Here is a 15,388-nt window from a genome sequence, read left to right on the forward strand (position 1 = left end):
GGCTGGGAGCACCCCACCGGCTGCCAAATGGCTCCCTCCCTCCTGGGGAGCACCAACCCACCCTGTCCCCCCAAAAACCAGGCACAGGCAGGGGCTGGTGTGAGCCCATGGGGGAAACACAGGATCCCAGTTCAGCCCCCACAGTGCTGGGAGCTGCTGCCACTGACACCTACCCTTGGGGTCTGGCTGGGGGCTCCTCTTCCCACACACAGGCTCTCCCTCTCCCCCAACAGCTGGACGCAGCAATTGGCACCTTCAGGGACGAGGTCATAGTAACAGTTTTATTACAAAGTTCCAATCACCATGTACAGTTTTTACAATGTCACTTTTCAGGGGCTCGGCTGTGCTGCTTGGGTTAGGGAGAGATTTTTTTTTCCTTAGGTTTTTTTTCTTTTTTTTTTGGTTATTTTTTAAAGAACAGCACCATTAATGTTGAGTTGGGGACACACCTACGAAAAACAGCTCAATCAACTAACACAGAGGGGAGAGGACAATTCACACCAGAGAGGGGGGACAGGGAGAGCACAAGGGAGAGACAAGAGGTGAGGGCAGCCCGGTGGTGATCCTCCTCCTGGCTCAGAGAGGGAAGGAAAGAGGGATTACCCACCCACCGCGGGCGGATGGACCCTGACATGCACAGCCAGCGCTGCCTAAGGCTGTCGGTGCTTGGAGTGGGAGGTGGGAAACCCAACCAGAAAGGTCTCACCCCCAGAAGGAAGAGCTTGGCTGTGCTGTGGTCTTTCAGAGGTTGTCAGCAGTTAAGACTTTGTCTTGGCCTCGTCAGGGCACTTGCATGGGAGAGAAGGACCAGCCAGGGGCAAAGGGGAGTTTCCTTATTGCTTCCCGGAAGTCATTTAGTCAGCAGGGGTGGTAAGAAAGGAAAGAAGGGGGAGGAGGAAAAAGAAAAGAGCCCCAAGAACCCCATCCACTGCCTGATGCATACGTTGGGAAGAACACCATGCAAGGAGATTTGCCTGCTAGCTAGTGCCGTGTATAAAGTAACGATACGGTAACAGTTCTGGCCTGGTTATTAGAGAATATATCACCATGAAGCACAAGCGAAGTCTCCAAACGCCAACAACTCCCTGCTGAAAGTGCATCTCAAGGAGTTTGCTTAGGAGAAGGATTCACTGCGTAAAACAAGGCACCACAAGAAGGTTGGATACTGGGTCGGGCGTGAGGACACGCTGGAGAATCCACAAGCGGCGGAAGAGAGACCTAGTTTTAAATAATGTCTGTTGGCGCAGAAGCCCCCCTAGATGGGCTCGGGTTTTAGCTTGTCTGCTAGAAAGTCGCTGACAAAGGCTTCCACGATTTCGGGCGTGATCTCCTCCACATCCATCACGTACTTGGCCCGGGCTGACATGTCCAGGATGGTGAGCAGGGGTGCAGCCTCAGGCAGGTTGGTGTAATCCCGCAGGGAGTCGGTCATGTCGTCCTGGAGGCCAAAAGGAGAGGGAGAGGGGAGTCATCAACAAAGCCAGGACACCAGGAGCAGTTTGCTGCTTCCACAGCATGGTCCAGCCCGCAAGGGATTGAGCTCTGCACCAGCACTGCAGGACCACAGGTGTGGCAGGCAGCACCTGTCTTACTGCCTGCCCTGCCTGTGGTTTGAGTCAAAACCAAACCAGGCTGATTTATCCTAGGCTGGAACAGGGCGTGCACTCCTCCAACACTGTCCACGCAGTGCACTGCTCCCAGCACACCCAGACTGATCCTGGGGCTTCTGGGGCATCCACAGCTCAAGGAGCTGGGGAGAAGTGCTGAATGTGGGAACCGAGAGCCCCGCTTCAACACAGCCACGGCCTCATTGCTCACAGTGAGTGGATGCCAAAGGGATCTGGGAGCACATCCAGAGCAAAGCAGAGAACAGGAATGGGGGTGAGCCAACACTGTGACCCCACCAGCAGGTCCCAGTGTCTGGGCACACACAATACAGGGGGAGTGGGCTGCCCTCCCCTCAGCCAGGCACAGCACAGCTCTGGGCAGACAGAACAGTATCTCTGCCAAGGCTGTGCAGTGTGAAAGCCGGTGCTGGGGCGATTCATCTCCCGCTCCCGGCCAAGCCCACGACGCACCGCATCCGAAACAGGGCGTTCCTCCGCACCCCCTTCCAGAGGCAGTAAGAGAATCCATGCACCTGGTTGGCGGCCGGGGCTCTGCAGCGCGTGGCGGCAGCACGGGGGGACTCTGGTCGCGCCTCCCCTTCCTTTGCAGGGGTTTCTGGCGCAGCCGGACCACGTGGCTGGAAGGGCGAGCAGGGCTGGGCCCGTCGCCTCGGCACTCGCCCCCCACCCTTCCCGCCTCCCAGCCCAGGTGTCGGGAAGCCTCCGGGACGCCTCGTCCTTTATCCGATCGCCGCAAAGGGACCAAGGAACATTTTTAATCAATGCAAAATCGGTCCAGACGGTGCTGGGAGAGGAATGGGAGGCGCCAGCTCCGTCCATGGCCGGGCTGCTTTGTGCGTGGGGGCCAGCGGAGACCCGGGGCCAGCGCTCCCGGCTATTGAGGTGACGGATGAATGGGACGTGCCGGACGCTCCCCATTCTTCGTCCCGGCCGCCACAGGGACGTCGGGAGCTGGATGAATAGCAGCAATGTTTCAGCTACAGCCGGAGAGCAGGAGGAAAACGCTTCGCAGGCTCTGGGGGAGGGGGGGAAGGTCCTGGACCCTCCTAAAATAGCCTTTCCAACAAGGGACTTATTCAAGGGTGCGGGGCTGGGTTGGGACGCTCACAGACCCGTCACAGCGGTGGGAGCGGGAGCGCCTGCGCGGAGGGGCCGACGGGGCTGTGGGAGGCAGTGGTGGGGGCTCTCCTGGCCGGGGGGGGCCGGGGTGTGGCAGTGGGGACCTTTCTGTCGCAGGGCGGCTCCGGAGGGCCCCGCTCACGGCACACTGCGGCTGTGACGTGGGTGTGGAGGGACAGAGCAGGCGCAGCCGTTGCCACCTGCCCAGGCCCTGAGCAGCAACGTGGGAGGGGAACTGCAGGCCTGGGAGTACTGGGAGCTTTCCTGACCCTTACACAAAACCCTCCTCGTTTGCCAGCCTGCAGCAGGGCAAAGTGCCTGCACAGGGGAAAGGGAAGGCAGAAGCTCTATTATGCCATTTCCATTCTCTCCCGCAGATCTTTGACTCCGGAACGCCGCAGCCTGCACATGCTCCAAATACCATCCCAGCCAAGAACAGCGTGGCCAGCTCAGGAATCAGCCCTTGTTTCATGGGCTGGGCCAAGCTGAAACCCAAACCCTGCTCCTCTCCCCCTGCCCAGCCCCTCTCCTGCCCGTGCAGCCTCAGGGTTTGAGGGGCCAGCAGGTAGCACAGCACGAGGCTGGAAGCCCCACCGTGGTGGCTCCACTCCCTCCCACATCCTACAGCCCCACTCTGCCTGTCCTCAGCACCTCCCTCACCTGCTGTCAGGCTTTTCCGCCTCTGAGCAAACACATCTGGGACTCCTCTGCCAGAAGTAATATCCAGCAAGGAGTGCAGGGACTGAGCCAGGCCTCAAGTCTGTTTTTTCTCTGTCGTCCCTGAGTAGCTGCAGTAGCTCCCTGTCTCAGTTTACCCACCTGAACAATGGCAACAGCAGTCCCCAACCCAGCTCACTCCTCCCACCCAGCAGGACACAGCCCTGCGCTCTGCTCTCACTTACCTCACCCGCCACGAAGAAGAGTAGCGGCGCCTCCTCATCTTTGGCTTTGTACTTGGCTATGATTTTTTCAGCTATGGGCTGGATCAGTTGTTTCGCTGCCTCTGACTCTCCGTCATCCTCTGAATCTGCAGGGCACAGGGGTGGGCAGACAAAACGAAAGAGGCAAGGCAAAAAGGAGGTTAGGATCAAACGGATGCAAACCGGCCGGGCGCTGGCAGCTCCATCCCACAGCACCACCACACAGGAAAACGGGAGGCCCGGATGCCCAGCACCAACTTCAAAGCCACACAGCTCTGTAGCAATTAGGGAGCAGCTGAAACATGCCTTTCATGTGAGACAGGGAAACACGTAACAGAAGAGCAACTCCTGCTCCCCAAATACTTCAGTGCTCACTCCCCGGTGCTGTTGCTGATGCACGGGGACAAACAGGCGCAAAAAAAAAAAAAGCTGCTTTTGCGGCGCTGGCATGTTTTGAAGACCAAAGGAAGGCGCTGATCTGAGGCTGCCTGGCACCCCTGCCCGCCACCCAGCATCCCTCTGCCTCGGGACGGCTGATCGGCAGCTTTGCTGCTCCAGTCTCTGCGGTAGCAGCGCTGTGAAGGCAGCTTTGATTTGACAGAGGTAGAGTAGAAAGAGATGGCAACATCAATCAAACGCCAGCCACCACTGAAGTTCAAATACTGAGTTGGAGAGAGGAGAGTCTGCGTCCTTGAGCAGCATTGAGATTAAATGATTCCAATTCGGGGACAACTTTCAGCATTAAAAAAAAAAAAATGAGGGAAGAAGGTGGAAAAGAGGCCCCTTGTCTCCTGGTTGCGTGCAGCTCTCGTGGTCCTTGATGTGACCACCCAACGCAACAGGTCCAGCCCCCCGCTGGGACAGGCAATGTCCATGCCCAGAACACTCTCTGCCCTTGCTCCACACATCCCTGTGCTCTCTGGCTTCTCCAAGCAAAGCAGCAGATTCCAGAGACGCTGCACACTGGATTCCAGGGCCAGTCCTGCATGGCAGTGATAAATACGTGGAGTTGTGGGGTGTCTGCAGGGATTGATTTTTCTACAAACATCGGCTGCTGGCGGCACTCCAGGCAGCCCTGCACACTCTGGCTAACCCAGCCCTAACCTCTCCAGGGAAGGATGTAGATTGGACAGGATTTATTCACCACCAGCACTTGCTAAGCCTGCCTTCTCCTGGGGGTGTTGCTGCCTGTGCAGCACAAACACTGGACTGCTGGGAGACCCCCCCCAGCAGAACACAGGCTGGCCAGGAGCCCCCATCCCCGGTGCCTGCCTTGATGCAGCACCAGCTGCATCTCTGCCCCAACACATTGCTGGCAGACTTCACCAAGACCATCCATCCCCAAAAGCGCTGAGGGAGAGCTCCAGCTGCTCTCCTGATGAGCTGTTTGCAGCAAGGTGATAGAAAAACTTTGCTCAGAGCAAGATAAAAATAACTCTTTCCAGAGGCCTGCAGCGCCAGCCCCAATCCATCAGGCTTGGCGTGGCCAGCCGGTCCTTCCCGCGTGAGGAGAGGATTTTTGGCTCTGTGCTCACATCCCCTGCTGGGCTCTGCTGAATAAATAACCAGGGTCAAAAGGAAATCTGAAAGGGAGGAAGGAAAGGAGCGAGGGCCATGTTATCAGCGCTGCAGAGAAGGGTGTGCTGCTCACAAAGGGCATGTGAGGAAGCAGGACACCAGCCCTGCCCTGGGCCAGGCCCCTGCGCAGCACCAGGAGGCTCAGGGCAAGGGGGGCTTCTTCAGCAACCCCCCACCACAGAGCACTCAAGGGCATGCTGTGTGCACCTCTCTGCTGCCCACCTGGGGCTCAGCCTGCAGCACAGCTCATCCCAGCCATGCCCTTGCCTGATTTACCTGTCCATTGCTAGCAGGGAAGCAATGAGGAAAGAGCCATCTGTGCTTCAGATGAGCTCTAGGCCAGTTTCTAACTTCACATGTGGGTTAGCACTGGAAGAAGGATGGGGACTTTGGGGAAAAGCCTGCCCTGTCCTGGAGCCATTGCCCCACAGGGGGAATCAAGGACCAGAGAACATGAAAGAGGCTCCTCTGTCACAGCCCTGTTCAGCACAGGGACTCAAGCCCCAAGATGTGGTTTCCAGCAGAGAGCTATAATCCCTCCTAGAGACACTTCCTCTGCCTCCTCCGGAATGTCACGTGTGCCTGAAGTCCCTGCTCCAGAAAGGCTTTTCCCATCTCCACCACCACCAGCTGTGACAGTGTATTTCTCATACTCCCCAACACCTCATCAGCATTCCTGTCCACAGCCACCACTGCACCTTTGACATGACAGCTCCTCTGCGCTGCCAATCGCTGCTTCATCACATCCTTTGGGTCGGTGCATGGGAGCTGTGGGAGATCCACGGGCACAGCAGGCTCTGGGAAACCCCTGAGAGCTGCAGCAGCCCGTGGCTGTGTCCATCCTGAGGGTCTTCCACAGGGAGCTCTCTCCCTTGTGGCCTCTGCAGACACGTGAGCACTGCTCTCGAAGATGGAAATGGGCTGATGTCCCTTCCCACGGACACTGTCACCACCAGAGGCAGGTTCTCAGCCCCACGGCCAGCAGGTAGCCCAGCCCCCTTCCCGAGCACAGGCTCTGCTGTCACAGCTCCATACCTACAAAGAGAACGAGGCAGGGGCCCTCATTCAGCTGCACAGCGTTGGAGTCCGTCAGCTCCAGCACAGGCTTGGGGTGCCAGGGGAACTCGCGGCACTCAATGTCGTTCAGCACCTCCACCCGCCCCTGCCGCGTGATCACATCTCCCTTGGAGTCCAGGACGATGAGGGTTGGGATGCCTGCGATGGAAAAAAACAGGGGGGATCAGCCAGAGCATGAACTGGCCAGCGACAGGGCGTGGGGAGAAAGGCCTTTTCCTATTGCCTCCAGCTCTGGCAGGAGCCCAGCGAGCTGCTGCCTCTCCACAGCTCACGGTGCGGGGATCAGGCTCCCTGGATCCTGTTTCCGTCCTAGCAGAGCACTGCAATTCAGGAGCAAGAGCAGGAAGCAGAGAGATAGGCTCTGGCATTGCCTGCCTCTCCCTGCCCAAGTGCAGGCAGGGGTCACTGCTGTCTGGTGCTCCTGGATGCAAACCCCACCCTACCACGCAGGGACCCTCCTCCCAGGCTCCCTCTCCCACAGTGCCAGGCAGAAGTGCCACTTGTGCACTCCCATCCTGGTGCCGAGACGTGGCTGCTGCTGGACGACCCTGCTCCTGGTTCGCAGGAACACTCATGGATCACAGACAGCAGCGGCCAGGAAGCAGGGTGTGTCCCTTCCCAGAAGGAACACCATGCATTTTAGCAGCCACAGACTCCTCCATGAGCCCCCACAGCCCTCCAGCACTCAGCACTGACGGCCCAGCCATTTCCACAGCAGCAGTGCTCAGGGTCTACAGGATTGTGGCACTGGGGAGGATGGGGCTTGGAGGACATCCAATTATGTTCTAGCCCTTGGGAAAAAGCAGCATTTTGCCCTGAGCTATGGGGCTGGAAAGCCCTGCCATAAAGGAGGAGCTTTTACACAGGAGCTGGCAGTGGGGCAGGGTGGACACCAGTGGTGACCATCCCATCTGATAAGGCACCGGCTTTCCGGCCACAAAACAGGAGTGGCTCATATTGGTGACTTCATCTGGAAAGCACACCATTCCTCTGTCATCAAGCAGACAAAGAAACATCCCACAAAGGAAGGAAGAAGGGAGAGTTTGGGATCAGGCCCCAAGGGACACGTGAAGTGACCAGAGTCAGTGTCAGGTGCTGCTGTTTGCTGCTCATCACCCGGGCTTCGACCTGCTCCCTATCCTGCATCTCCTTCACCAGCAACTTCCCCCAAACCACAACCAGCAAACTGAGACAACTCAAATCCTCCTGCCCTCACCCAAAGGTTCATCTTAAAGCTCATTCCTCAGGAATACCCTGCAGAGCCATTCTCTGGGCACTAAGCATCCTTGCCCCTGCCAGGCTTCTGTGCTCCCATGTTTGTACAACAGTGGGTTACTCACAAGCCCTCTGAATTTTAGGCATTTTTCTAGGAAATACACGGCCATCTGTCTGTCCCAGCCTGCCTGCAGGTCCGGGCCAGCGGCCGCATTCCCGTCATTCCAGCCCGGCATTCCTGCTGCTGTGCTGGGGCTGTGAGCACAGCACTGGGCTGGTGCTAAGCAGCAGTGCAGGAACCCACCCAATGGCTGGGCTTGCAGATCCTAAGGGTATGCCAAGAAAACCATTTTGTATCACAAAAAGGCTTATTCATTACCTGCTGGTATTCAACGTAGCTCCAGGGCAGGGATGGGTTAAACAGACGGGATGGAATTGGGAAATCTCACTCTGGCCCTGCCCTTACAGGCACAAAGTACTCCTGATGCCAGAAGCACACAGTACTCAACATCCCACATGGTTTGGATCACTATCCATTTATGATTCCCAACCCAAACGCCTGCTTTTCCATCCATTATACATGAGGGACATTCTAGAGACTCCGGCTCAGGTCATCAGTCAGCCTGAACAACACAGCACAACCAGGCAGAGATGTCAAATGAGCTTTGCTGATCTGGGAAAATTAAGGCCCCAATTTAGACACAGATTGTTGTGATTCTGCAGCTATCAAGGATTTCATGCACTATTCAAAACATTCCTTTAGATTTTACCTGATTTGCATATGCAGACACCCCCCCTCCCCAAATACCCAGCCACTAAACCTCCAACTGCAAATAGAAAACTGAATCAGGGTTGTTTTTAAGGTAATTCACATCCCTGTCCCAAGTCCCTGGGGTCAGGACATGGCCTTACCAGGCTCATGGTGGCATCCCATAGGATCAGCCTTCAGGTGACCTTTGTGACTACTTCCCTAACAAACACATCCTCTTTTCAGGGGATACAGACCTGCAGGACCAGGGAAACTGCCTTTAACCTCATTCATACCTGCTAACCCAAACACTTCCCCCCCTCCCCAGCCCTCTCTCTGCTCATCCCAGCCACTATTTGTTATTTTAGTGCCTTTTGGGGGTTTTGGTAATTGCCTTAAGTCATAACACCAGAATTTACTTATCAAGAAGAATCAGCGATCAGACACTGCAATGAATATTGTATAAGCCTGGATGGGAATTAGCATAGACGGGCTGGGTTGGATTTTATGCATTAGAAAATGGATTTGGCTCCCACGGGGCCAGCATTTTATGAAAACACAGGGGCCAAATGGTTTGTTACCGAACCTGGCAAGACATTTACATATTTATATGTTAAACCCCATATCCGACACGGAAATCTCATCTGCATGAAGTCTGCTGGGTGCATAAATCACAATCTACGTGAACCAACCACACCAAACACAGGTTGGGTGGTGAGTTTTATTGCTCTTTTTTCATCTTTTCAGAAGAAAGCTCCAGGAATCTCCCGTAACAGTGACTTCCAGGCTGCTCCCACCACCCGGGCTGCGAGAGTGACCTGTGGGTGTCTGGGCTAAAGCATGGGGCAGAGGAGAAACAATGGTTTTTGGAAGGGATTGCAAATCCCAAAGAGGCACCATGGAGTCCAGGGGGAATATTCAGGAACTCAAAAGGAATCTCATAAGACACAGAACAAGGGGCAATTCCTAACCAAGCGTAAAATTTATCACTGCTTCTCATCCCATCAGAAGGAGAGCTGAGGCCAGGGGATTTCACCGAAGGCAGGACTGCACAGACCAGGAGCTGCCCACACAACAGGGAGTTATTTCTAAGCAGCCATGACACAAGACATGACTCTTTTCTCAGGACAGTCCTGAGAACTGCACCCAGAAGCAATTTACTAGAGGTGGTGCAGTACAGCCTCCGACTGCATGTGAGTTATGAATAGAGGCATTCAAGTAAACCCAAATAAAGGCCAATAACTCAACTTACATTTTATACTGAGTTTTCAAACGCTGTAGGGGCCAACACAGGACTAAAACAACACGAGATTTTACTCTCTTGCTGCTTTCCACCACTCAGGAATTTAAAGCAGACAGAGAAGACAAGCTCTTCTGTTGTTTCAGTACCCAGCCTTCAAAAAACAGCGGAAAACCTCGCCATGTGCATGCTGTGCTCACAGCCCAACCACCAGGATGGTAACCTGGACACTGAACGGGCTACACGCTCTCACTGGTGCAAGGGAGCAGCTCCAAAGGGAACTTTGAAGATGTGTGGCAGCATCAGAGTCGTCTGGGGAAAGGAAGATGAGATTACACGGGTCTGATTTTTCATTTTGATGGAATAACCACCCGTGGTGACGAGCGGAGCCCACGACATCCAGCTCTGTTTGCAGGAAGCTTTTGTTACAGCTGGTGTGAAGAGCCTGACTGCAAACAGACAGTCAACCCCAAAGTCTGCACGGAGCTGGGATTCAGAGGTGACACGGGAGGTCCCTGGGCAGGGGAAGGGGTTGGGGTGCAGGGGAACAGCCAATATTTACATCTTCAGGTCAGCACACCTCAGCAAAGAGAGATACCTTTAAGAAGCCAGTGGCTGGAGTTAGAGGGAAAGCTGTTGTCACTGTTTCCCAGGATACAGCATGCCTGGTGCTCAAGTATCCATGTCTGGACACCTTATTTACAGAAAGTCCCAGTGAAACTGGCAGCAGTCCTGCGGCTCTCAGCCGAAACCAGCACTGCAGAGGCTTGTGTACAGGCCGGGGAGAAGATGGATGAATTTGGAAAGCTCCTGCCTCATGGGAAGGCAATTAAGCAGCAAAATGATGGCTATTTAAAGCAGGCAAATGGTTATTCTTGGTTTAAGGTCAGGGAACAGAGCTGAGCAGCAGCACCTGAGCTCACGCCAGAAGGGGTGCTCGGAGAGGACCCCAAGGAGGGATTATTTCTCCTGTCACTCTTCCCAAGCCCTTGGCCACCTTTGGCTACACTCTCCCTTCCCTGCAGACCATATTACCACTGCCAGCCTGCACCCACCTGACTGACATTGCACAGAAATGGATGAGAAAGAGCCACATTGCAGCAAGACCCCTTAACCACAGGGACAAACTGTATGTCCATACATGAGACTGTGAGAGCCAGTCACCTTACACACCTCTGTGCTGCAGCTTGTCCCCTGCAGGAACAAGGTGCCAGTCCCCAGGAGGGCTGCTGTGAGATTTTATCGTCTTTGCGACTCTTTGAAGCCACCCAGACAGACAGAGTCTCTCCCTGCCCCTACGAGCAGCTGGGGCTGCTGGAATTCTGGCACTGGCACGTACAGTAAAAGCAAAGCCATGGTTTACATCAAACACTCTCTCTTCTGTAATTCATGTCACTAACATAAACCAGATGCCATCTTCCTCAGCCCCTGCACAGAACGACAGCCTGCCTTTGCATTACATAAAACAGCAAGAAAACGAAATTTGAACCTTCAAGAAAAAGCAAAAATAAATAAATCAGTAATTAGACAAAAAACATCCAAGCCAAAAACAGCTTCCAAGTTTCCAGGAAGAATTAGGCTGTTTATGGAAGTCCTGTTTCAACTAACAGCCTGCCTGGCAGGTGGTAGGAATGTGAGTTTGTGGAGAGCAGAAACATGAAGCGGCTCTGCCTGGGGCACTGTGCTTTGCTTTGCTGCTTTCTTGGTTTAGTTAAACAAGGGGAGACATTGCAAATATTCAACAAAAGGAGCAGAGAGGAGATCTGTGCATCAGTGCAGCCTTTCCTACCTTGGATGCCATAGAGCCGGTTCAGGCGCGACCGCCTGGCCTCGTCGGCGTAGGGCACAGCCACCCAGGGCATCTCACTGAAGTACTGGATGAAGGATTCCTCTGACCTGTGCAAGAGGAACAGGGCATGGGATGCAGAGCAGAGCCTCTCCACTTGCCAGGCTCTTTCCTCATTAAAAACCTGGCCTGCAAAGCCCTTCATCCCTTCCACCAAAGCCCACCGGTATGTGCTGCTGGCAGACACAACCTGGGGAGAGCTGGAGGAAACTCAAAACCCCCAGACCCTCAAGAAGAGGTCCACGGTGCATTTTTTTCCCAATAAAATATTTCAAACTCTCTGGAGCATCTGAATGCCAACCTACAGTGGCAGCAGCAGCTTGAGCATCCTTCAGACCCCAGAGCCACGAGCCACAAAGTGAAACACAGATCTGCTCCACATCCCACTGCTGCCCTTGCTGAGCCCCCTCTGCACTTCACCACTGGGCAGAGAGAAAGGACTCAGCCTTTCTGTCATCAGAGCCAACCTGCTCTGCCCCAGATCAAATTTCCACCACAGATCAAGCCAACAATGCTCACAGCTTGGGGGCAAGCCAGCTGTGCCCGCACAGGGTGTTAGTGCTGCCTCACCTGTCTGCACTGACGAAGAGGATCTCAAACTTCTGGCCTGCCTCCTTGATTTTCCGGTAGGACTCAACCAGGACCCTTGTGAGGCTTCGGCACGGCGGGCACTGCAAAACACAACACATGGATAAGGACATTGTCCCTTCCTCAGGGCCAAACCCACATGCAGCAGGCCCAGGTGACACAGTGACCATGAACAGGTGTGACCTCATCTTTGCTGGAGTGCCAGGCAGCAGCTCTGAACATGGCTGGGGCTTATGGTCTTTAAGTTACCAACAAAACCCCTCCCGATTTTAAAATTTGATCACTCTTCCACAGGCCACTGCAATACTGAATGACCAGAGCATCTCAAACCCTTTAACATCAACCAGCCCGGGGTCTTCACCCTCCCTGAGCCCACTCCAAGTGCTCTGCACAGCACCCACTACTCACCCAGTGTGCAGAGAAATAGACCCCAACGTGAGAGCCCTCCAGGGCACTGCTGTCCAATGTCTGCCCGTTGTTCCTTAGCAGAGGCCCAGCAACAACTTCACTGAAGGGTTTTGGCCCCCAAGGGAACTCCAGACCTGGGGAGGGGTCAGGGTAGGGGTGGAAAGAAGACACGAGACAGTAACATGCATGTGCAGCTTTTGCAGGCTCAGAAAGTTCCACTAGATAAACCATCCCTCCTTCTGCAATGATACAGGGGATCCTATCTAAGGAATCCCACTAGGGTTTATTCCCATCCATGGGGGATGCAGAACAACTCACCATGTCATCCCTGCCCCAGGGTGAGGGAGCCAAGCCCTGCACTGCAGCCAGGTAGGTACCTGGTAGGTAGGTAAGTAGGTGCCTTCTCTCAGGTAGGCTGCACCTGAACCTGAGTCACAGCACCTTTGGCTTGACAAAGCCTGCTCTGGTTTAGTGCCTGATGAGGCATTTTTTCCTTATCAACAGCATTTATTTTACCAACAGAGGGCAAGGTGGTGCGTGCTCAGGAATGCAGTCAGACTATGTCCCTTATACTGACATGGTTAACCATGTATTTTTACGTATATACATGTATTTTTGTCATTTATAAAATCTTTGCTATATACATGTACAAGATGGTGTGTTTATATATATATATATATATATAATCTTACACTAACCCTTTGTACCCCAAAGCAAGCTGTGTGTGTACACACAAACACACGCTCTGAATCATCTGCTGCCAGCCCCCAGAGCAATCAATCCATGTGTTCAGCCAGAGAGGAGGAAACATCACAGATGGCTCAGGCCACAACATGTTCTTACTGTACAGCTCCTGCCACTCAGTTAAAGACTCAGTCACCACGCTCAGTATTTGCTGCATGAAGAAACAATGAGCCAGTAAGACGTGTGGATGGACAACTACAGCGGTTGACTGATGGATCTCTGCAGGGTCCGTGAGTTAGGGCACACATTTTGCTCATTTTGGTTTTTCCAAATTGGAAGAAGATGGATTTAATATCAACTCCCAGCACAGTAAACCTCAGCATGGGAGAACGGTGGCATTTCTCTGTTTAATTTGTAAGTAATGGGAAATTCACTCTAACAGAGTGTGATGTCAGTGATGAAGTCCCATTCAGTATTCTGGAAGGATTTTGCTCCCAAGGTATGGAAAGTCTGGGCCCTCACTCTGTCCACGTGCCTCCATTGGGGAAAAATCCAAACTGAATGCTTCAGTTAGCCTAACTTTTTCCTCATTAGCACTCCAGACAAAAATCCTGGAGGGAAATTCTTTGTTCTTTTCAAGAAGCAAAACCAAAACACAAGATCTGGCAGGAATGGTGCAGAAAATTTATCGCTGAAAATAGCACAGCGCTTTGAATAGTTAATGACAATAGTTCTTTGTTCCCTCCCCCCCCAGGCAATTCAGAATGAACTGAAATGAAAAGGCAGCAGTGTGTCCATGTTTCCAAGAGATTCCAAGTCTTACCTTCCGGGTCATCTCGGATGACCAGGAGGCCGTTCCTGCAAACCACCTTCCCGGTGGAGGCATCGATAAATATTAGGGAAGGAATGTTGGAGACTCTGTACTTGTTCCACAGCTTCAGCTGTAACAGAGATTGGGAGGGGAGATAAGAAAGGTAAACTTGGCAGCCTGAAGAGGAAGATTTTGGAGCATTCGCATCTTTTAGAACAGAGGTCGAAGCTGAGCAAAAAAACAGAGCTGGTGCTTCAGGAATGAGTGTCAAGGAATGTGAGGAAGAGCTGCTGGGCCAGCCTGGACCTCCAGCGCCCACAGAGACCCTCACCATGACCACCATCCTCTTGGTAGCTCAAGTGAGACCACCATGTGTCTCACACCTGCCTGTGAGCACAGGTAAAGCTTCCCCTCCTCCTGCATTTAACTCTTTGCAAGTAAAATGGGGTTAATATTTGCCATGCTTTGAGGTCTTTGTTTAGAAGACGTGCTAAGCACAAATACTTTTAATGCCACTGCTCTGAAGCAATTTGTAATGCTTCCCTGGCTGTTTCCTCCCCTCCCATTTCAGTGTTGATTAAACAAACCAGCAACCCCTGCCAAGACACAGCCAGGCTGAACGCAAGGTCAACACATAAAAAAATTATTCTTCTGCAACTGGGGCTTCCCAGGTTTGTTCCCAGGAGCTGATTAATGGGTTTGACACCAGCCTGGGGGCCACACAGCTCATCTATCCTGCACTGCCAGCTTCACAATGGTCCCCAAGGGCTATAAGCAGAAGCCACACAGCCTGATGGCCACATTTTGGACATCCTGGTCTGGATGGTCCTGTCTGCTGGTCATCATGTTCTGCAGTGAGCTCAGCTCTGCACAAGGTCGGTGACTGAGTGCTCTGGGTATCACACAGTCCTGGGTTGACATTTCTCAGTATGTGCTTCTGGCACAGGGTAATTTGGGGCTTAACTTGCGCACAGAAGCTCGTTGGGATGAGCAGGAACAAGATGACGACGGCTGCTGGCACAGCCCAGCCTGCAGGTGTGGGCTGGCCGTGCCACAGGAGCTGGTGACCCCACTGTGCATGAAGGAGCTGCTGCCATCACCACGTTTCCTTACATTTCTCCAAGCGTTCCCAACCTCAACAGCCCAGTGGTGAGTTATCAAACGCTCAAACAAAAAAGGCAAACCATAGCCAAGAGCCAGAGGGGAAGGAAATTAATCACCACCCTCCCCTAACATCAAGCTCTGCTCTGCAAAACCCCTCGGGCTCCGTGTGTTTACAACTTGCTCTGGTTTGGAAAATAAAACCCAGCCATGGGAGAAGCACAGAAAGGGACCACCAGTGTCAGCCAGCAGGAGAGCCAGAGAAACCATCACACAACATCCTGCTGCTTCCACCAGCATCTCACACAGAAACTGCAGCCAGGTGTTTTTCCAGAGGAAGAGGCCACAACTCTGCAACTGATTTGTCCTGTCCCTGATTTGCAAAGAGATGCAACTCCATTTCCTGAGCTGGGAATGATCTGGGG

At 53.6% G+C, this 15,388-nt stretch overlaps 1 protein-coding gene across 1 annotated transcript in view; it reads right to left on the reverse strand.

Moving 5' to 3' along the window:
* Positions 1–249: 249 nt before the first annotated feature.
* NXN (nucleoredoxin) overlaps positions 250–15,388 on the reverse strand; it is a 48,957-nt gene continuing 33,818 nt past the window's right edge. The window contains exons 2-8 of the mRNA XM_027691077.1: positions 13,875–13,992; positions 12,368–12,501; positions 11,942–12,042; positions 11,315–11,421; positions 6,281–6,460; positions 3,650–3,774; positions 250–1,438 (exon numbers count right to left, since the gene is read on the reverse strand). Coding sequence (XP_027546878.1) covers positions 1,256–1,438; positions 3,650–3,774; positions 6,281–6,460; positions 11,315–11,421; positions 11,942–12,042; positions 12,368–12,501; positions 13,875–13,992 — 948 coding nt within the window. The 3' untranslated portion in view covers positions 250–1,255. The remainder of the gene's footprint in view (positions 1,439–3,649; positions 3,775–6,280; positions 6,461–11,314; positions 11,422–11,941; positions 12,043–12,367; positions 12,502–13,874; positions 13,993–15,388) is intronic.

The sequence above is a fragment of the Neopelma chrysocephalum genome, unplaced genomic scaffold, assembly GCF_003984885.1.
Source record: "Neopelma chrysocephalum unplaced genomic scaffold, ASM398488v2 Primary Assembly neopelma1_82, whole genome shotgun sequence".
Classification (NCBI taxonomy): Eukaryota; Metazoa; Chordata; class Aves; order Passeriformes; family Pipridae; genus Neopelma; species Neopelma chrysocephalum.